The sequence below is a fragment of the Gymnogyps californianus genome, chromosome 4 (genome assembly GCF_018139145.2).
Source record: "Gymnogyps californianus isolate 813 chromosome 4, ASM1813914v2, whole genome shotgun sequence".
NCBI lineage: Eukaryota > Metazoa > Chordata > Aves > Accipitriformes > Cathartidae > Gymnogyps > Gymnogyps californianus.
Window position 1 is genome coordinate 67,132,205 of NC_059474.1, and position 23,746 is coordinate 67,155,950.

Below are 23,746 nucleotides of genomic sequence, written 5' to 3' on the forward strand. Positions count from 1 at the left end.
CTAATAGTGTTATTTAATTTGAATGAGTCATGAACTCTATGCTTTCTCAGAATGTCTGACTGACACAAATCCATATTCGTGGGTAAACCTATATGTATTTTATATTTTAACCAATCTTTCAAAGGTATGTAATATTTTAAAATAATTTCGTGTTGTGGAATGTAATAAATGCTTTCTTAATAATCCCCAGGCCAAAAAATATTTGAAGGTAGTTTACAACTAAAAATACCTATCACCAACCTAGACTACACTTGTGAATTACACTTAAGTGAAAACTGAAAACTTACGAGTAACATCAGCTCTGTGTAGCTTGAATTAGTACATAAATTAAATGTATTAATCGCTAATAACTTCCTTGATTATGACATGATTTTTGCAACCTCATTTTCCATTAACTTTTGTTAAATGACACTTCTGCATATATCATGTCATTGCTACAGTAATTCAAGACAAAAAAAAAGGATTCTCCAGCTGCTATACTTCTGAGGCATCTCCTTTTAATTGTATTTTAATTTGTAAACTAGTCAATTCAGTCAGCGCTATAGTCTTAGTCTTTCTTCCTCCACCCTGAAATAGAACTAAGTGCAGTGTAGAGCGATTTTTCCTCATTTTAGGTTAGACACCACTCTTGCCTCCATTAAGAAATTGGGTAGCAAACCCCTACTCTTTTTCTATGTGGTTTTTTATTAACAGTGACTGGTTATATGGATTTCTCTGTTCATGAAAGTAGCCTTTGAGGATTACTACGTACACTTTAAGCTCTGAGGGAATCTTTCCATTGCTATGGCTGAGAGAGGACATTACTTAGGGATGTTACCAAGTGGACGTTACTTAGGTTGTATATATTATCTATACTTAACATTCTCATTCATATGTTTGAAAACTATGAACTTAATACAGGAAATAATTATTACAATATTAGATGTCAGTCATACTGTATTATGAGTAGAAGGAGTTTCATTGACATTATTTAAGCCTGTAACGTGATATTCTTGGGAGCTTTTAATCTTTAAGAGATGATCGGCAGAGAATTGCCCCTATTGTTAGGGAATAGTGAATATTTATACATATATGTATATTTAACATGCATTTCCCCTTATGTTCTGTTAAATGTTGTTGATCAGACAGTGCATCTTGATCTCTGAAATGTAACTGCTGTTCTGGATGAATGCCAGTCCTTCCCATATACACAATGAAAGTCTTTATGCCATACCTGTCTCAGATACAGCAGTTCAAGTTTTGGTTACTGTTTAGGCATTTCTAGCAGTATCAACTCTGTGTAGTTTAAATGTTAAACTTTGTGTCAGATGATGAATTCATGGCAAATATCTGAAAAACCTTGCTAATACTCAACTATGAAAATGTTTGAATGTACCGCATGTATATTGTGGTATTTTCATTGTAGTACTGTTATCTTGGGGGTAATGCTTCAAAATAAGTGTTAATTATGTATTATAGCACGTTTATGCTTTTGCACTGTTAAAGGTTTTAAAAATATTTAAAGATATTTAACTTTTTACATGGTTTTAACAGTCTTTTAACAGTCTTTTACTTTATTTCTTTTCCTTATCCATGTCCAGAAACACATCACAGTTTAGTGCTCCCACTGAGTAAAGAAAAGGAAAACTTCGATTTTGGTCTGGCAGAAAGGATGTCAGGTCAATATTTTTACTTTTTTTGGTACCTAAGAAAACAAAAAATGTCGATTTATTTATTTATTTATTCATTTATTTTAGAAATCGCAAGTTAAGGTTAGGTACTATAAAGTGTCAAATATGAATAACAGTTTTGTTAATGTATTAGCTAGAAGTCCACAGTTAGTACAGATTTAAAGAAAGGTTAAACCAACACTTTATTTAAGCAGCTTCTTATGGCATTGTTTTGAACATTAGTCACACAATGATAAACCACAGCAACTGAAATGGATTGTGGTTAATATTACTGTCAGCCTGACGAATGCTCCTGACAAATGCCAGGAGTGCAGTGCCAGTCTGTTACCCTGCTTTGACTCAACTGTTTATTTCTTAAGAGGTGACTATGGTTTGGAATGAGTATTACATATTATATTTATAGCGGCATATATTTTATTTATACAACAGACACAGTTTCCCACCAGAGTGTGTCCCATTTTCTGCATTACTTATGTTATTCAAAACCACATTTTTTTCCTTTTCTTTATTCAGTGGAAGCAATAAATTGCGTTGTGTTTCTGGACTTGGATGGGAAAAAAACAGAAGTAAAAATACATGGAAAATACAGAGATATCAAAGCGTGATTTTATACTCTCAAAAGTTTGTTACAAGACCTTGCTGTATGCAAGTAGCTGTTGATAATTTTTCTTGTGTGAGGCACAAAATTTCTGTAAGATCATAAACTGACACTACTAGAAGAAAATTATGCCATTCGTAAATCTTGTCTTCACTATAGCTACATGTGTACATAATAATATTTTATTCTAATTTTTATAATTTTCATGCAATATTTGCTAAATTATCATCAATTTTATAGTGGCTGTTATGTACGTAATGACTTCTTTTCCAGTCAAGTGTACAAAAGCAACAAATAGCTCTCACCTTCAGTGAAGTGGGGTGCTTAATTGGTATGTGGGAGCCACTGATGTCAAATACACTTTGATTGAAGAGAAATAATAGATTTTTTTACTATGACAAATTAGACTAGTTTAGTTGTTCAAATGTAAATTTCACTGTTGACTGTTCTTCAGCATGCCAGCCTGAATTCTGTTGCGGGGTGCCCATTTCAGGAGCAGAAATTCACTGCACATATAACTTGTGCTGCGTTTTTTCCCCTGCGAGGAAACAGAGTGGGATGGGCATGAAATTCGCTTAGTTATCTCGTTACCCCTTGGCAAAGAGATAGAAAGTAACAAATGTTTTGCTGTGCACCTATTATACTTTTGCAAATTTTTTAAAGAAATCTTTGTCTAGAGAGGCATTAAAATTTGTATAGGCATTCTGTGAACCAGTGCTTTTCATGTAGGAAATGAAAATTATGTTTTATTCAGCTCGTGCTCTTAACACAAAATCAGTGCAGGTTACTACCAGTTAAAACTGATGAACTCACCAGAAGGACTCAGTGTCCTTCTAAGCATAAAGCATGTTCCAAAATTGGACACTAAAAGAAGGTGAGAGGAACAGTGTGAGAACTAACAATGGTGGGTGCAGTGGTGATGGCTTATTTTGATAAGCAATTACATCTGGAATTTAGGCACTGAAACCTATGATGCTTGACACTGCTGGGCCCAGCATCTGCCCTGGTTGCCTTGTCATTGGTACTTCAGGCAGTAAATTTGTCATCTGTACCTGTGACAAAAGATACCACTTAATTAAAAAGCATTCCAAAGCCTGACAGGATAAGCTCAGAAGGAAGGTACAAATATGTTTCCTTTCAGGGCAGTTCATGTGAATCCCTGCTTAAAACAGGACAGTACAGGAAATAAAATATTTCAAACTTTGTATCAGAATCCCTGGCAGTTAAGAAAAGGTCCAGTATATTTTCTAGAATTTTAGATCACCTCAGGAAACAACGGTAGACATATCAAGACCAGCCCCCATCTACAGTCAGCCTAAACCAGTGATACTTGAAAGGGAGACAAATTTTTCATTATTCATTTGTTAGTCTGTTATGGATTTTGATATTTTTAGTATAAAGTATATTTATCAGATTCTCTTCATTGTCAGATAACAAGTTATCATGCTGTCTTTGTGAAATGCAACTTGCTTCTTTGAGGAGAGGGATACTCCATCCTCTCTAAAATTGTATGCAGAATAGGGAACAGTTGAGAGAAATTATTACAGAAACTGGTTTATCACCTTGCTGTAGATGTACATTTGATCTCCTTACCTGTTTGTGCAAAGGAGTTGACAGATTTAGACATTTGATATAATCATGTTAAAAGAAACTTTTAGGGGAAGGAAAGCATTCAAACAGGAAGCAATACTCTGAGCAGTACCTTGATTTTTAGGGATGCATGTGTTGGTACCATTTAGGAAACCATAAAAGAGCAAAATCTAGCTGAGAGAACAAAGACCCTTTCTTCCCAATCTGTCCTCTTTGAGTATAAAGAGAGAGAGAGCTAAAAAGGGATGAGGGGGGGAGGGAATTGTAATTGTGATTGGGGTCCTTGCTTGTGATATGAGAACTCAAAAGTCAAGTCCCTCTTTGAAGAAAGCTGTGCAAGAGTGTGAAGTTCTCATGTTCACATCCCAGGACAGTGCCATAATTTTAGGACTATTATGGGCTTTCGTTGTTTGGACCAGTGTCGTGGTTTAACCCCAGTCAGCAACTAAGCACCACGCAGCCGCTTCCCCCTCCCCCCTCCCAATGGGGTGAGGAGGAGGAAAGGACAAAAAAGTAAAACTCGTGGGTTGAGATAAGAACAGTTTAATAACTAAAGTAAAATATAATGCTAACAATAGTAATAATGAAATATAATAATAATAGTAATGAAAAGGAATATAACAAAAAAAGGGGGGGGGGGAGGAAAAAAAAAACAGTGATGCACAATGCAGTTGCTCACCACCCGCTGACTGATGCCAGAGCCGCGATCCGCACCTCCTGGCCAACTCCCCCCTGTTTATATACTGGGCATGATGTTCCATGGTATGGAATATCCCTTTGGCTAGTTCAGGTCAGCTGCCCTGGCTATGCTCCCTCCCAGCTTCTTGCACACCTGCTTGCTGGCAGAGCATGGGAAACTGAAAAGTCCTTGGCTTAAGAGAAGCGCTACTTAGCAACAACTAAAACATCAGAATGTTATCAACATCATTCTCACACTAAATCCAAAACACAGCACTGTACCAGCTACTAAGAAGAGAGTTATCTCTGTCCCAGCCGAAACCAGGACAACTCTCAAATGCCAGTAACCCTCAGACAGATTCCGTTGGGGACTTTTGTGAATGATAAAATTGGTCAATTATCCTTTCTGACAGCTGAGTCAGTCTGTTGTATCATTTCCTTTAGCACATCTGCCAAAATTAGGAGTCAAAGCTGCAAATGGTCCCATGGGTCTGTGACTGATCTGCTACAGTCGTCTGTTTTCTAGGTCCCAAGCTTGTTTTTGCAGCACCATGGTCAGGTACCCACCCGGAGCAAGTCCTCATGCCTGCCAGCCTAGGCTCGGGCGGAACAGGACCATGGACAGGGGCCTCCCTAACCCGGCAGTTCTGTTGAAAAGCAGGAACATAACCGCCAGGGAGACTTGTTTATTTAAATGAAGTAGTTATTCGATTGTCAAGCTCGACTTAGACATGTTCCTTAGAGACTCTGAACTGCTGCGTCTGAAACAATTCTAGCTCTTTTGGATTTTGGTATCAATCTCTGCTTGATACCCACTTGTTTCACTTTCAAAGACGGAGATTTTTGTGCTGATATGTTGGTTTGAGCTTCATGCAGCATCTATATGAGAACCTTTTTTGGAATAAACACGTGATTTCCATGCATGTTTAGCTGCCTATTCCTCCACAACTCTTATAGAGACCTGCTGAGACTGAAACTTCACCCAAATACATCTCTGAGATGATTTATCAAAACCATACTTTCTGAAATCCTACTCTTAGTCTGGACAGAATTTTTAAAATATTCTGGGAATTTCCGTTGCTCTATTACAGTGTCATAACCATCCTTTTATGTCTTTGTCTTTTTTTCCTTGTCATTAGTTGGTTATTCTCTGTGTCAAACCATCTCCTCTAAAGAACATATAAGTGGATGATAGAGTGCATCTGGCTACCATTCTTACTTTCTCTTCTCTGTTCTCTTCTTTTCCCACCAGAGGCTTATTTTTTGAAGTCACAAGAAGCATACTGTTTGCACTTCAGATGCATATAGCAGTTTCTAGGATCACTTAATTCTTTTCAGGCAACCTTTTTTTTTTAATTTATTTAGGTGTTAAAGCAAAAGCCAAGTTTACAGGATCAATAGCAATCATTTTGGTAATGAGCCTAATAATCTTAATCTTCCCCTGCCTCAAGGAGGAGTACTGTTTGGAATGCAGAAGTACTCAAAGACAAGAAGAACAGTAACTTAGAATTAACAATGAATGTTCCAAATGCTATTCTTAGTTTGTATCTGATGTTATTGTCCATCCTGCTCTTGTTTCAATTTTAGGTGCATATGAACTTCTAATTGGAAATGAACTGAGGGAGGTTCATGACCTTTTAAATGATCACAAGAAACCATGGGGCACATGTCTGGTCATAAAATGTACTAGCAATCAAAATAAAGTAATTTCACACACATGTCTTGGGCCATAGACATTTTAAATGTGTGTTTTCTGTCTTCCTAATGTAAAGTGAATGTTATTCTCTTGATACAGTCTCTCTTCCTTTTCTATATTCATACATTTGAACTCCAGCAGATTATGAGCTGCTACAGCACACATCTGTGTAATTCAGATTTCTGAATAAGCATGATGGTGGCTAAGTTGAAAATTGCACTCATACTGGAAATGAGGATGGGATTTATCTCACCTAACTGGAGCTGTCTAAAACTGAGTTGATTAAACTCCTGGGAGCAGGAAGCCTGTTGGGGTCAAAGGACAATCCAGGTATAAAAATAGTGCTCAGAGAAAATGAGAGCATGGTAAAGTAATAATAATCTTTGTTTAAGGAGGAGTTTAAGGTGGTTCTCAGGCTGTTGACTTGCTTTGATGGACACATCAGACGATCTGTCTCAAACTCAAATATTGGCAGATGAAAGTGTGGATCAAATGAAGGCAATCAATAGAAACAGATCACTAGGAGAGGATGGTATGATCCTAAAAGCTTGAGCTGAATAGTCTAATAAGATTAAGAAAAAATAATTTACAGCCAATCACTTGAAACTGCCTCAGTATCAGAAACACAAGGTTAGTTTCCGAAGTGGCGTGGTCACTGGCATTCCAGAGGTCCTTTCTGTAGTTCATACTGTTCAGCATATATGGTAATCTGAAAAAGAAGATGAAAAGGGAGCTGATAAAACTTTCTGACAATACTAATCTGTTGATGGTATTGAAGATGATGGCTGACTAATCAGGAGACCTTATGAAATAGGGAATAAAATGATGGATGAATTCACCTTAGATAGGAGCGAAGCAATGCATGTGTGAAAAAAATATACATTGATGGGATCTTATCTGACTATTTATATTCAGGCTAGATATAATCTGATTGTAATAGTTCTGTGAAACCATACAGATTACAGTAAAGAACTCTTTATACTTGCCCAAGTACATCTTTCTAGCCTGCTGCTGCTCTTTTTGTAGGGCTTGGTACTTACACGATACACAATAATGTGTATTTGGTGTGCCCTAATAGTGTTTAATGTGCAAAAAATGCAAGTTTGTGTCAGCTTTTAGCTTGAGGTCCTGTGCTGTTAGTACAAGCCAAAAGGATTATGTTTTTAGTTCTGATTGTCTTATATAGGTCTGGTGTTAGGTATAATGGCTGCTGTTTTCTGTGACAGTGGCTTGTATGATGTGTTGGCAGAGGAGCATGGTCTGTGAAGGGAAGGCAGAGAGAGAATGTTTGCTATGATTCAAGTGCATGTGGCTTCTCACTAAATTCTGTTTCTCAAAATCCATAAAAGGATTTTTTTTTTTTTTAAATAACTGAATGATGATGCAAGGATTTATTTCACTGGACAGATTATGTCATGGATAGTATATGCAAATGGTTGCTTTTGGCTGGCAAGGTTATTTTCTAAGTAAGGCAACTACAATGCCATACCCTCCTCACCACCTGCAAGCAGCTTGATTTCTCCTTGTGATTCCCAGGGACATGAAACTTCCTTTCTCCCTGACCTTTTGGAAGTGTACAACACATAATGGCTCTCTTCAGTTTGCCTTCCCAGTAGTATTAAGGTGTAGTGATACCTCAAATACACAGTGTGTGACACATTCAGTTGTGCTGAACGATTGATTAAACCTTATGTAAAAGTGTATGTGTGCTTAATTAGTTTGCAGGTTTACAGTTCAGCAGTGCAGTGTTTTGGAGTCTGCTACAGATGGTTGTAATAGCATTTGATACTATTGTTAGTAATATGAAGGCATGGAGATTTTTCCTTTAAATTCAAATTCTTCCAAGATTTTAGGTGACCGGAGGTGTATTCTGTCACTAATATATTGCTAAAACATCGCTAATATTGCTAAACAGTTTTTCTTCATTTTTTATGCTTAAGATTAGTTTATGATCCATTTTTGAACTGTGAACTTTGGGAATCTTCCGTGTTTTGCATCATTAAATATTATTTATATTGACATGTTCAGACATTGTAGTTATTAGACCACCTTTAGATCAGTTTTCCTGACTGTTCTTGTCTCAAAGGAATGTGTGAGCTCTTAAAAAATCTTAATAATAAACCATATGTACAAATACTTCTAGTTTAATTTGCATGCACACAACTATTGTCTGCTTTTATTCCAGCCCTTTATTGAATTCTCAGTTTCCCTAGAATAGAAAATTGAGCTTTTAAAAGTTTTTTATAACATAATGTGATCTGGTAAATTTCATGATGTGATTTCTGGTGAACAGGGTCTTTTCAAAGAAAGCTTGTGAGGACTGACAACTATTTAAAAAAGCAAGTTTACATAAAAAAGCTCAGTTGTTTTAGTATGTATAGATTATATTAAATTTATTTTAGAAAACATTGAGATAAGAGGATTACGGAATTTCATCCCATATGCAGTGCATCAGGAAATGCATAAAATGCTGATCACAGTCAGCCGGTTATACTTGTCACTTAGTTAAAGGAGCTGCTGGGAAATAGTTGTCTGCACCCTAAGCTGTGCATGCGAGTATTAAATGAGGTGGCTGGCAGCCATTTATCTGTGTTTTTCCTCACTAGTGTAAATAAAAAGATATATCTAAGCAAAGAAATCATTTGCATGTAAAAGTAACTACAAGTTTGTTGTACCAGAGTGCTCATGACTGGCTTTTATTGTATCGTGTGCACCAGCCCGTATATGTGGGAAGATGCAGAGTCATTTAATATGAAGTTGTAAGAGAGGAGCCAGTGCAGAAGCTCGTCTAGCTCAATATCTTGCCTCTATGAACAGCCAGTAGCAGAAGCCTAGTGAAAAAAGAAAAGAAAGAGGGCGTGTAAAGCATCAGCCTTCCCTTCAGATAACCTCCGAGGTTTGGCAACCAGAAGTTTAACTATTTTGTGAACTGGAGAAATAATTTAGACAGTCATGTTTAGTGGCCACTGATGGACTGGTGCTCTAGTTGTCTTTTTTTTTCTTAAAAAACCTATTTATATTTGTTCTGCATTGCACCCTGAAGCAATGAATCTAGCAACTTAATTATATGAGAAGGTATCATTTTCTTTGCTTTGTAACTAGGATAATTATGGCTTTTTTTTTTTATTTGTTCTCTGTGGACCATATTAAGTCTTGCTTGCTTGCAACCCTTATCGATACTTGAAAATTAGTTTTAGGTTGACATAAAAAGAATAGGAAGTATTCTTCAGAACTTGCTTTATGTTATTGTCCCATTTGTTTCCCTTCTCCCTACAAATATTCAAGTATCATATTTATTTGAAATACCTATATTCAGAATAATGGATTAGAATTATAACTACGAGCATAACGACCTGCCAGTTCTAAAAGGGAAGAACCTTAACTAGATGGAACATTAACAAATATCCAAAGGGTGTCTACTCAACAAATTCACCAGAGGTGTGTGTTGACTTTAGTGACTGCAAAAGAAGGCAGCACAGCTATATGAATTTTTCTGATTTCATATCTTGATGTCAAAATTGGTAGAGTACACTCACTAGTATTCATAATTATTGCACAGTTTCAATGTTGCATATACAAAAAGTGTTTGACCTTAGGATTCCTTATTTCACTAAGAAACCACATGAAATTCAAGTAGCTGCTTCTGTTGAAGTTCTCAAAAACTGAGTGTTATAAGTCACTAAAATATGATTTACATAGTAAATATGTAAAATTTTTTTTTTACATATAGTAAAAATAATAGTAAATCAGTTTAGAATTGGAACAGAAATTATTGTGTATCACCTAAATGCTCACTGGGGAAGAATACAAAAGTTCTGTCAAATTCTGTCCCTTTGGCTTCAGCCAAATTCTGACATCCGAATTCATAGTTTCCCCCTCCTAGCCTAGTCTTTGATGTAGGATTTGGGCATCTGCTGTGAAACCAGTGCTTTTGAGAATGAATTGGTAAGGGTTGTTTTTCTCCTTGGTAGATTGTTTCCATTTTTAAAATCTTTCTCAGAGCCGCTCAGGGACCAGTTTAGTTGATCAATGAGGGCAGTTCAAACAGTTCAGCAGATAATTGTGTTTGTTGTTTTCTTTGGGATACGGTTCTTTAATGAATTTGAGTTAGATATGGATTAAAGGTAAGATGCCCTCTAAAGAAGATGGGGGAGTTGCAGACCTAATTTTTAAGGAAGCAGTACTCAGTTGTTTGAGAGGAAGAATAGTGAGTTCTAGCAGTGAGTGAGAATAGGTTCAGAGGTGGGTATGGCATTTTGTGGCTGTTCTCGAACACAAAAATGACAGATGAAAGAGTAGTGATCTACATTATATGAGTTTATTCCCAGATATTTCCCCATTGACCTAAGTTAATAAAGTTTGGGTATAATTAAACCCTTGCATCTTGTCTTTATAGCTCGGTCTGGGAAAAGAAGTTTTACTCAGATGATCAGGAAGTCTTACCAGTATTGGCTAGTTCTGGGAGTTAATTATGTGTTGGTAATACATAAAGTAACTAAACAAGCAATCCTCTAAAAATGCAATTGTGGTTAGATTGCAGCAGAGTGTACAGCACTCGGCATATTTACGACACTGAGAAGACTAACACTGGAACACTGAACACACATCAGATATCTGTATATTAGAATATATTGATAAGTGGGCAGGCTGCAGAGAAATCTTAAGGCTGGAAGAAATGTCGTAAAATGGAAGACCTGAAGAGCTCAATTTCTTTTGTTTATTAAAAAATCTAATTATAGTCTATAAGTATCTTTATATACAGAAAATACTGGGTAGGTAGAGACTCTGTGATGTCAGAGAGAAGCATAGTAAGATTTCTTTGGTAACACACCAGTAAATTCATAGCCAAACTGAAGTACGTGTTTTTTAGAATGAGGATCACAATTATCAGTAGAAAAAGCTTCCAAGAAAAATAACAGGTTGTCCATGTACTCAAGAGTCAGATGCCTTTCTGGAGAGCAGGTTGGCCAAACACAGCTCATGCTATAATCAAGTATAAACAGTTGGGCTCAAAATCATGTAATGGAAAGGCATTTAATGCCTTGTCATACAAACACAAGGCTAGATGAGATGACCTAATGGTCCCCCTGGTCCTTTAAGCCCAATGAATATATGAAAAATATCAGTAATGAAAACCAGATAGTCATCCTGAAAATAAAACGTATGAAAAACAAGCATCATACTTGGCAAGGATGCTACAAAACATAATTCAATGATACAGACAATTGTATTCACAGGAATCCAAATACCTGGTTGGATGTGGATAAGAAAACAGCATAAAAAATCACAAGGAAAAGCATTTTTTTCTTTTTTTCCCCCATTTTTTCTTTCTGTCTTTTTTTTTTAATTTTCTTTTTTTATTTTTTCATGGTGAAGAAGTTTTGAAATACAAATTTCAAAGAATAATATTTTCATTAATTTTTAAATCTTTCTGTTTGCACTGGTCAGCATGGACTTTGTTTCTGGAACTGCGTACTTTTCAGAACTCACAGGCACTTGCACAGATCTCCTGATTTCCAGTAGGAATTGTTAAGATTGCTGTCTTCACCAAAAGAGGTAACAGTTAACAGTGAAGACATAACTATAGTATCTTGAGTACTTATTGTTTGCAGTAATTAAATGCAATTTACTGCCATAGTACTCTAGTCTTTCCTGGATTTTGAATATTAATGAGTTAAAAACTCTTCCCAGTATTACAATGGATAGGAGACAGTAAAAGTGGCAATGTTTGTTTTAATAACAGAAGCCTGTGTAAAAGCCAATAACAAAAGGCAGCATGGGTAAGAACAGGGTATGTCTGTTTATTTGGAGTAACACTATTTAAAAAATGAAAACACATTAGATAGGAATAAAAAGCACCTCTTTTTCTTCTTAAATGTGTAATTATAAATGAACATGTCATAATTCTTTCTTTATAAGGCTTCGGTCTGCTTATGTTAAGTCATTAGCAATTTTTCAGAATGTATGTATTCTTGAACAAGAGCAACAGAATCCAGGAGAGATTGTGCCCTATGTAGAGCAGCAGTGAGCATTCTGCTTTCTTCTGTTGGATGCAACAGTGCCTCTTCTGAAAATGGAGGCAAAGTGGGCCACTATTCCAATGTCTGGCACAGAGTAAGATTAAGAACCAACAAATGTAACTGTACACCATAGTGTCTGGACATATTTAACAGCAGAAGATGGTAAGAGTCAGTGTGTTTTCTCAGTTATTTTTCAACACACCATTTTTCTTTGTTGTGTCTCAAAGAAAGCAGGCAAGCAAGCTTGGTCCAAAGACTGAGATTTACTATGTTCGGTTCTTGGTCAAAATGTGAAGTTTATTTATTTTGAGGTATTCCTAGATTTGAGAGCACTTGAAAAATTAATATCAAATGAGTTTGTTTTTTTTAAGAATAGCTTGTAACTTTCATATTTGTAGCACATGTTGTTATAATAACCACTTCGGGTCAAAAACCAGGTGACCATGCCTTTAGAAAAGAGAAAACAAAAACTTCCTTACCCCAATTCTTCAGTTTGGACCCTTTTTTGAATGAACTCTGACTTGAAAACCATATGCATTATTAATTTTTCAATACAGTTTGAAAACTTAGGAGCCGTAAGTGATTTCTTTCTTCATCTTGACTCCTGTAATCTCACCCATTGTTTTTGCTTGTTGGAATTTTTCTATCTCTACTTTTCTTTTTTTCCCCCTATCTAAATAAGTATTTTTAATTGGTGAACTAATATCTAATTTTCCTCTCTGAAAAGAGGTACTGCAAAGAAAATATATTCTGGAATTTCTGGATATGAAAGCTTTTCAGCTTGTTCTTCCTTAGTGGTCTGTAGCCATAGGGAAACCAGTGTGAGTAGTGTGAATTTGTGGTCTCACAGCTACATCTAGCATAGCTTAGTTTGGAGTTACTCTTTTTCCCTTGGTGTTTACCCACAGGGGAAGAAATCCAATACGTAATCATGATTCCCTGTTAATTTTGAAATATGAAATAATTACAAAATTTCAATTAATTTGTTTACTAAATTAAAAATCAGAGGATATTTGAATATTCCTTGTATGTGCTTTATTCTGTAGCTCAAGCTTAGTTAACTGTTCACAGTGCAGTGTAACATACTAGAATCACCTCATCCTTAGAAGCAGTTGTCAGAAAAATATGGGCCTGCCTGGTAGAATGTATTAGCCCAATACATTGTCTCCATTTTATTATGAAGCTGCTGGGGAAGCTGTGATATACAGCACTGTCATTACAGATCTATTGTTAGAAGGGTTCTACAGTCTTCTGTGCGCTGCCATTAATTTATAGCAGTAAACAATATGTAGCCCTCCAACTGCAGCAAAGCAGAATCTTTTAATGAGGTGGATGTTATTACCACAATAAATCAGTGCATTCGTGTAATGTATAATTCAATGTGTGTATTCCCACTGTAACTTCTCTGAGTAAGCTGATAGTGTATCATTGTCAGTGCACAGCTCCACGGTTCTTTTTTTTTCCCTAAGCTTTCTTTCATTTGGGGACTTTTTTTATTTGCTTGCAAATAAATGTGACATGTCTTGATAGTTGTCCTGTTGCAGGCTTCAGAAACCAACTGTAACAATAACAGCCAAAATCAATACCGTGGATTCTCGCTATATGGATCTCTGCATGATACCATTTTTTTTTTGAAAAGAGAATGAAATCAATTCTAATTGGGTTTAGCTTTATATTCAAGGAGTGTAATTCTATAACTATTGATTTGGGCTATACTCATTTGGAGAGTAATAAAAATAGGGGCAGATAAAGAGAATACATAAAATGTTACAGAACCATACAGCACAACATTGTTTCTATTTTTAATTTATATAATTTGTCTACCAGTGACCTTCTTTCTTCTTTTTTCCCTCAAGCATAGCTGAGTCTTTAGGGAAAATCAGTACAGATGGAGATTCCAAAATGGTTCTTGCAAGAGAGAGACTTCTTGGAGTCAGTTTCATTCTTCCCTGGAATAAATTTGCTAAATCAGATAAAAATCCTTTTATACAGGAACCACTTCTTTTAAAGGGTTATATTTCAAATTAGTGAACTGCAAAAATAGTAATTAACCTAAGGTGTTTTCTTTATCCTACTGCAATGTGAAAGCCACTCTAAGTAAAAAAATGTAAGATTAGATCTTAGGTCATTCATAGATCTGATCTCTCCTAGAAGAGAAAATACTTTGAAGCTTGTATGTCAAATTTCACGTGAGCTGCAAAGAAGCAGTTATTTGAATAATAATAATCTGAACAGCAGACATAGTTTTTCACTTGAACTATGCTTGAATTGATGACTAGGTTACTGATACTTTTGTTCAAGGACTTTTCTTTTAAAGTTTTTCCTTACCTTGTAGTGTATTCCTAAGTATATTTATTCTTGCAGAACAGAAAGAGGAAAATATTTTTGCATGTTTATTCTTCAGTTATACTTGAATGCATCCATTGTCTGTACAGATGGGCATCATTTACATTAATAACATACGAACAGTGTGCTCAATGTGTCTACAAAATTGTATTGCATATATGTTTTGCACATATATACAAAGATGTTTTAGACCTCTTACAGTATTTTACATGTGGAATAGCTAAATTCACTTTTGGGTTTCTCAGTGATTTATGTGATGTATACTCATTTTTCCAAATCCTTTATGTAAAAGTCTGCTGAAGAAATACACAGCTGTAGATAACAAGATATTATATTTCTTCCATTTAAATAAATCCCTGGGTGTTTATGTCCTAGGTAAGCGCTGAACAAAGAATAACAATGGTGAAAGTGTGATAGACTTTTTTAGTCATATATATGTTATTTGTTTCTTTTATATCAATGTTTTTATATAGAAATTCTGCTATTTTATTTGTCTATTTCAAAGTTCCAAGTTTTATCCATTAAGTAAATCTTGTCTTGGGATAGTAAATAGAAAGCATAGAAACAAGAATAGTAATATCAGGATTTCAAGTGCACTGTTAATATTCTTCCACCCTAATGGTCACTGTTTTTTCCCCCCAAAATATCCAAAGATGTTTCTTGTTGTTGCTTACCATTTGCTTAATAATGTAATCAACATGCACACATATCCACAGGCACACCAGTTATCAACTCGTCCGAGACATTCCACTGTGAAGCGGTTTTTAGTCATTGACTTGAATCAGCAATAAATAGAAATTAGGCCTATATGAATGCAGAATAGACTTTTTTCCCAACCAGCCGTGTGCCTGTGCATGGAATCCTGGTTTGAAATACACAGATCTGTTCAGGTGCTTACAGAATCCAACATCTGCTTTTGCAAAACACCAAACCCGGTCTTCTGCATGCATACCGATAATTCTGGTTACCAAAAAGAGCAAAGGGAGTATGATGTGAGAATAGGTCATATTATCTTTATTTACTGAATATGTTTATTTTTACCAACCTTGTAGCCTATTGGAGCTTTGAACCCAAAGAGAGCAGCGTTCTTTGCCGAGAGATATGAATCATGGGAAGATGATCAGGTTCCAAAATTTCACTATGGCACACATTATTCAACTGCAAGTTTTGCACTCACGTGGTTATTAAGAATTGTAAGTATATATTTAAAAATGCTTTTCCTTTAAATGATAGTGAACGCAACAAATAGCTAGGAATGAATAAACTAAAACTCAGTGGCATAGGAGAGTACTGAAATTTTCTACTAATTGTAATCAGTAGTGTAGGATAAATGTATTCCAAAGTTTGAGCAGAAGGTTTTAATTTTTATGGTACAGCCTTTTCAAATCAGTAAAGCTTTTTCTCCTTAAAAATTGCTTTTTAGTGTACATTTGTATACTACTTTAAACATGGTTAACTTTCCTTCCGTGCATATTTTCTGACTGTACCAAGTACTGAACATTTGTGGTTCATACTGAATGTATTTAATTTTCACCTCCTAATGAGTGTAAATGGGTTGGTTTCTGATGATTGTGAAATTCTGTGATGTAAATAATTTTTAAAGATCAGCTGCAATTTATATGGAAGTAACTTTTGAGATGCTACATATTGATAATATATTGGTTAAACAATGCATTTTTCTATAAAATTGAAAGGTGATTTATCTCCTAGAAAGTAATTTCTTTGGGAAAGCATTAGCAGCACATCATTAATTAAAGCTTGTTAGAATGTACAAGCATACATAAATCCTTGAAGTAATTTATAGCGCTTAGCTAATTTCAAGCAATTATCCACTAATACGTGCTTAAGTGTTCTTTAACTAAGAGGAGGCTTTTAAATCTTTCAAACATTTTTCTTTTTTAAATCATAAATTACATATTAAACAATAACAATCATAAAACTATCAGTATTGAATGCTACCCTTTATATTAATAGATTACCTTGAGCAAAATAAAATGCATACGTTGTTTTTGTTACATGCTAGTTTAAAAAATATCTAAGGTAAAAATATTGAGCTTTTTCATGTTTTCAAGAGCAATTTGTGTCACAACTGACTGTAGCTTCTCCTCCAGCCTGTAAATATTTTCTTTCGTTTTTATTTGCTTTCCTTTATCCGGATATATATGCATGGAGTAGGAATAAAAAGCATTTGTTGAATAAATAAGCATCAGTTTGTATTTCTCATTCTTGGATAATAGAATTAATCCTTTGCAATTAATCGTGTGTCTGCCGGAAGAATAGCATCATTAATAACCAAACCCCAAAAGAATAATAAATCCCTTTTTTCCCCTGAAATTCCTAAAGAAATACGTTACTGTTTTTAATTAATCTTTTTATATACATTTAGGAACCCTTTACAACACTTTTCCTAAATCTACAAGGTGGGAAATTTGATCATGCAGATAGAACTTTTTCATCTATTTCAAGAGCGTGGCGCAATAGTCAGCGTGACACTTCTGATATCAAGGTAAAAACTTTCCTGAAAGGTGTTAACATATTTTATACTGTATCTGCCTTTATTGTAGCTGTGATCATAGGACCACAGGGTATGAAAAAGGGAAGGAAGAAGATTGGGAGCTATCCTACCATTTGGGAAAAGATGCAAGGGAGATGACACATAGTTTTACTTAGGTTAGAATATTTCAGTGAATTCTTTTGTAAAACTTTAGCAAACGTTTTTAGCCCTGAGACTGAAATAAGGCAAAATTGGCCTTTGTGCTGCAGATAGGTGTTTTGCTGTCTTTTTGTTCCTCTGCACAAGTTTTAAGCCTTTGAAAAGTCAGTAGAAACTGGTATAGATTTTTAATGACTAAGTTTCATAAATACTCTGCTCATACTTCTGCCCCACTCAGATAAGAATGTTGCAGTTAATATTCATATTGCTTTATGTAATTTTGGCTCTAGGCATCCAACCTCATTTTTGGGCGATTTCTGCAGTGGCCTATTTCCTTGTTTGACTATGACAAATAGAGGGAGGAGGCTGTGCTAATTTAGGTGCAGAAGGGGCAAAATCTAGTCTTATGATGAGGAATAAATAGATAGAGGATTAAGAGCTGAGAGGGAGATCTGGAAGCAGTCTCCAGAAAGACTGTATACTGGGTAGAGAAACAAAGGGCTACAGGAAGCCAGTGTCTGAGGATACTAGGATGAAACATAGAATTTAGCATGATATTGAACCTATCCTAACAGGGGCACTGGGCCTGGGAACTGGTGAGTGAACAAGAAGTAGGTGGGAATAGAAGATAAATTAATCTGGTGATTAGTCATTATATAGAAAGAGATCTAGAATTAAGTGAGTCAAGAAGCTAAGGCAGGAGTGCACAGAAATTCCAAGGGCAGAGGTTTACGTAGGTAGCCATTGAAGGAAGGAATGAGGGAAACAAATAGAGTCTGGGATCTGAGGAATATTTTGAACTGGGGAGGAGAACAAAGGAGACAAGGATGCTGGCAGTGGTGGGAAGGCTTTGTTGACCTCAAATCCAAGAAGGAGTGATATCAGAATAGTTTTTTTAATAGAAGGAAGGATGGAAAAGTATAGTGTGAAGAAAATCACAGGCTAACTCAAGAATGTCATGCAACTAGCAAGAGACATAAGTAACATGGAATCATTCTATAACTATATTCATAGTGAGGAGACAATTAAGGAAAGGGTCGATCTGCAGATTAATGGAATGAGAAAATTGTCAACTGATAGCGCTGAAAAAGTAATGTCTTTCTTGCGTCTGTGAGTCCCCACCAAAAGAATCAATGGCAATCAGTGACTAGTGGAATTAATACCACTTATTAAAAGATACAATGTCTGTATCAAATTGGGAAAGAACAGTTTAGAAAATACAAACACATTAGATTTTTTCAAATTGACTGGTCATTATGAGCTTCATTCTCTTGTACCTACAAGACTGGCAGGCAAAATTTCAGAGTGTGGTTTGGGTTTTTTTTTGAGAAATGGAGGAGAGATGTAGCAGAGGTGGACAAAAGAAATATTTAGTTTTTAAAAAGGAAGAAAAAGAGAGCTAAGAAATTATGAGGTGAGTTTAACTACAATTCACAGAAAAATACTTACGCAAATAATCAGACTGTGTTTAAGTACCTGGAAGATAGCAAGGAGACAAGCAAATGAAACACGTTTATCAAGAAGAGATTATGTCAAAGCAATCACAGTTTCTGATGAGAAAAGGTAACAGACCTTATAAACAGAGAAGAAGCAGATGATGATCTTAGTTTTTGACATTGTCTTATGAGTGAGCTGGGAAAACTTGGTCTAAAAGAATCTGCTGTATTTGGAGAATAGTTACCAGTGGTTCATTATTAAAACTGAAAGATGTATTGAGTGGAATTCTTCTTGACAATAACAGGTTAGGCCTCAATTTCCATTGATATTGGATTGGAAGGTACTGGAATTGTAGTGGAATTGGAAGCACTTCTTGCAGAAGGGGAAAATGATTTGAGAAAAGTGTTAGATGAAGTTTATTAGGGAAAAGTGAGAGTTGCAATTTTCATGCAGATTCTCATACAGTTATGTACAAATGTAACAGAAAGAACAATTTGCTGTGCAAGGAAAAGATGTAGGGTTGTAGTACATCACCAGTGCATGTCAATTGACAATATTGTGGTATAACAAAAGGTGAGTAACATTTCCTAGAAGATACATCAACAGGACATAGTATAATTTTCAAAATGTATGAAATAAATCTTCCACTTTGCCCAGCTTTGATAAGGTCTTAGCTGGAGTATGACATCCATAGTGGTGGCCTAGTTGGAGAGAATCTACACTGGAACAATGATAACAATGCAAGGTCTTGAAAATAAAATGCAATGAAAGATTGAGTAGCTATGCTTGTTTTTCTTCTAAGGAAGAGAAGATTGAGGAGAAACTTAAGAGTCTTCTATTACATAGGGACTGCTGCAAGAAAGAAAGGAAAAATCTCTGCTGCCCATGCTGGATAGAATAAGAATTAATGGACTTAAATATCAGGGAGATTTCGATTAGATATGAAAGTAACCTTTCTAACAGAACAAATAAAACTGATGAATGCTTCCCTGGCAATTAGTGTAGTGAGGGTTTTTCAGAAATGCTTAGATATCTTTTGGAAATGATGTATGTGCAAGCTGGTACTGCCTTTAGAGGCATCCCTGCTGTTATGGATGGCCTCTTCAAGTTGCTTGCAGCTTTCTGAGTCTGTGAATTGCCATGAATTACATTATACTGCTGTGAAGCATCTGAGTGAGCATTAAGATTGACTAGAGGAGTCTGTTCATGAGACTGGATGAGCAGCCAGGAAGGGGGATGAGATAGGATTTCCATAGGATATGTTGAAAGAGTTAGGAAAGAAAAAGTTTGAAAATGCACAGAACTATCTTTGTTGGAAGTACCTGTATCCCAAATATTTCATTACAGCTATGAAAACCAAGTTTCCTAATACTTGGTGTTCTGCTCTACCTTGCAAGTGTTTGTGAAATGCATGGCTAAAGTGTCCCATGTGCCTCTAGAAGTTTTCTACATGCAGGATTGCAACATGTTAGCTTACTAGTGCTTGAATGTGTTTAGTTGACACATGCATCAAAGAGCCTGAATAAAGTAGATTATTATGTGCTCTTGTAGTTAATGGCAATATCATACTGTATACATGCTTGTAAATAGAATTATTTAGGAACTAATTAAGAAAATTAAATTAGATGTTGCTGTCATGATGAAATTAATGACAGAAGTCTTACTTAAATGGTATGGTTTTTGTTACTATTTTCGTATGTCAAAGATTTTGGGTTTTTTGATCATCGGTTTACACGACACCAGGCCTGCTGGCAACAGATGGGGTACACCTGTCTCAAAGGGGGAAAAGGATCTTTGCACAGAAGTTAGCAGGGCTCATTGAAAGAGCTTTAAACTAGATCTGAAGGGGGAAAGGGATAAAACCAGGCTCACTAGAGATAAGCCTGGAGGCAGCATGCCAATGTTTGAGGGACTAGTGAGGTCCTTTGGCCTGCCATCTCAGTGGAGGTAGGGTATGGCGATCCATGTGGCAGCGAAGGGTTATTGATGTGTTGCAAACCACAGAAGCGCCCGAGAATGGTCGCCTAGGAATTAGGGCTTCTCCCCCAAAAAGGTGGCAGGATCAGTAGCCCAACTAAAGTGCATCTACACCGATGCAAACAGCATGGGCAACAAACAGGAGGAGCTGGAAGCCATTGCGCAGCGGGAAAACAATGACATAGTTGCTGTCACGGAAACATGGTGGGATGACTCGCACAACTGGAGTGCTGCAATGGATAGCTATAAACTCTTCAGAAGGGATAGGCAAGGAAGGAGAGGCAGTGGCGTAGCCCTGTATGTTAGTGTTTTGATTTTCTAGAGCTTAATGATGGTGACAATACAGTTGAGTGTTTATGGGTACGAATCAGGGGGAAGGCCAACAAGGCAGATATCATGGTGGGAGTCTGTTATAGACCACCCAAACAGGATGAAGAGGCAGATGAAATATTCTGTAAGCAGCTGGGAGAAGTCTCACAATTGCTAGGCGTTGTTCTCATGGGGGACTTCAACTTACCAGATGTCTGCTGGAAATAAAATACAGCAGAGAGGAAACAGTCTAGGAGGTTCCTGGAGTGTGAGGAAGATAACTTCCTGACACAGCTGGTGAGTGAGCCAACTAGGGAAGGTGCCCTGCTGGACCTGTTGTTTGTGAACAGAGAAGGACTTGTGGGTGATGTGATGGTTGGAGGCCGTCTTGGGCACAGTGATCATGAAATGATAGATTTTTCGATTCTTGGAGAAGTAAGGAGGGGAGTCAGCAGAACCGCCACCTTGGACTTCCGGAGGGCAGACTTTGGCCTGTTTAGGAGCCTGGTTGACAGAGTCCTTTGGGAGGCAGTCCTGAAGGGCAAAGGAGTCCAGGAAGGCTGGACATTCTTCAAGAAGGAAATCTTAAAGGCGCAGGAGCAGGCCATCCCCACGTGCTGAAAGATGAGCTGGCAGGGAAGAAGACTGGCCTGGCTGAACAGAGAGCTTTGGCTGGAACTCAGGAAAAAAAGGAGAGTTTATGACCTTTGGAAGAAGGGTCAGGAAACTCAGGAGGACTACAAGGATGTCGTGAGGTTATGCAGGGAGAAAATTAGAAGGGCCAAAGCCCAACTAGAATTTAGTTTGGCTACTGCCGTAAAAGACAATAAAAAATTGTGTTGGGTTTGTGTGGCGAGGGAGGGGCTACACAGGTGGCTCCTGTGAGAAGCTACTAGAAGCTTCCCTGACTCCAGCCTGGACCTGCCTCTGGCCAATGCCAAGCCAATCAGCAACGGTCGTTGCGCCTCTGTGATAGCATATCTAAGAAGGGGAAAAAAAAACCTCAGGAGGTGGTGTGAGAGTAAGATGGAGGAAGAAGAAGAAGAAGAAGAAGAGGAGCAGCAGCAGCAGCTACAGTAAAGAGAGCAGGAGAGGAAGAAGAAGATGGCAGAAGAAGAGGAGCTCCAGTGAGGAGAGGTGTGGGATGTGAGAGAAACAACCACGCACACACCGAGGTCAGTGAAGATGGAGGAGAGGGAGGAGGTGCTCCGGAGCAGAGATTCCCCTGCAGCCTGTGGAGGACCCCACGCCGGAGCAGATGGCTGGGCCCAGAAAAGGCCGCGACTCTGTGGTGGAGCCCATGCTGGAGCAGTTTACAGAGGACTGCAGCCCGTGGAAAGGACTTGAGTTGGAGAAAATCATGGGGGCTGAACCCCGTGAGAGGGACCCCACGCTGAAGCAGAGGAAGAGTGTGAGGAGTCCTCCCCCTGTGGAAGGAGCGGCAGAGACAATGTGGGATGAATTGACTGCAGCCCCCATTCCCGCCCCCTGTGCTGCTGGGGGGGAGGAGGTAGAGGTATCAGGAGCAAAGCTGAGCCTGGGAAGACAAGGAGGGGCGGGAGGAAGGTGTGTTTTTAAGATATGGTTCTATTTCTCATCATTCTACTCTGATTTGGTTGTTAACAAATTAAATTGGTTTATTTTTCCCCAAAATTGAGTCTATTTTGCCTGTGACCACAAATGGTGAGTGATCCCTCCCTGTCCTTGTCTCGACCCACGAACTTTTTTGCTGTATTTTCTCCTCCCCATCCCACCGGGGGGGAGGAGTGAGCAAGAGGCTGTGTGGTGCATTGTGGCCGGCTGGACTTAAACCACAAGAAGAATGTTTCTATAAATACGTTAGGAACAAAAGGAGGGCTAAGGAGAATCTCCATCTTTTATTGGATGCGGGGGGAAACATAGTGACAAAGGATGAGGAAAAGGCTGAAGTACTTAATGCCTTCTTTGCCTCAGTCTTTAATAGTAAGACCAGTTGTTCTCGGGGTACCCAGCCCCCTGAGCTGGAAGACAGGGCCGGGAAGCAGAGTGTAGCCCCCATAATCCAAGGGGAAATGGTTAGCGACCTGCTACACCACTTAGACACACACAAGTCTATGGGGCCAGATGGATCCACCCAAAGGTACTGAGGGAGCTGGTGGAAGTGCTCACCAAGCCACTTTCCATCATTTATCAGCAGTCCCAGCTAACCGGGGAGGTCCCAGTTGACTGGAGGTTAGCAAATGTGACGCCCATCTACAAGAAGGGCCGGAAGGAGGATCCGGGAAACTACAGGCCTGTCAGTCTGACCTCAGTGCTGGGGAAGGTTATGGAGCAGAGCATCTTGAGTGCCATCACATGGCACGTACAGGACAACCAGGTGATCAGGCCCCGTCAGCCTGGGTTTATGAAAGGTAGGCCCTGCTTGACTAACCTGATCTCCTTCTGTGACAAGGTGACCTGCTTAGTGGATGAGGGAAAGGCTGTGGATGTTGTTTACCTGGACTTTAGTAAAGCCTTTGACACAGTTTCCCACAGCATTCTCCTGGAGAAACTGGCTGCTCATGGCTTGGATGGGCGTATTCTTCTCTGGGTAAAAAACTGGCTGGATGGCCGGGCCCAAAAGAGTGGTGGTGAATGGAGTTAAATCCAGTTGGCAGCCGGTCACAAGTGGTGTTCCCCAGGGCTCCGTATAGGGGCCAGTTCTGTTTAATATCTTTATCAATGATCTGGACGAGGGGATCGAGTGCACCCTCAGTAAGTCTGCAGACGACACCAAGTTGGGCAGGAGTGTTG

At 37.7% G+C, this 23,746-nt stretch overlaps 1 protein-coding gene across 1 annotated transcript in view; it reads left to right on the forward strand.

Annotated features, from left to right (window-relative positions):
• Positions 1–23,746, forward strand: part of LRBA (LPS responsive beige-like anchor protein) — a 432,278-nt gene that overhangs the window by 291,788 nt on the left and 116,744 nt on the right. Inside the window, exons 45-46 of the mRNA XM_050895295.1 lie at positions 15,651–15,791; positions 16,985–17,104. Coding sequence (XP_050751252.1) covers positions 15,651–15,791; positions 16,985–17,104 — 261 coding nt within the window. The remainder of the gene's footprint in view (positions 1–15,650; positions 15,792–16,984; positions 17,105–23,746) is intronic.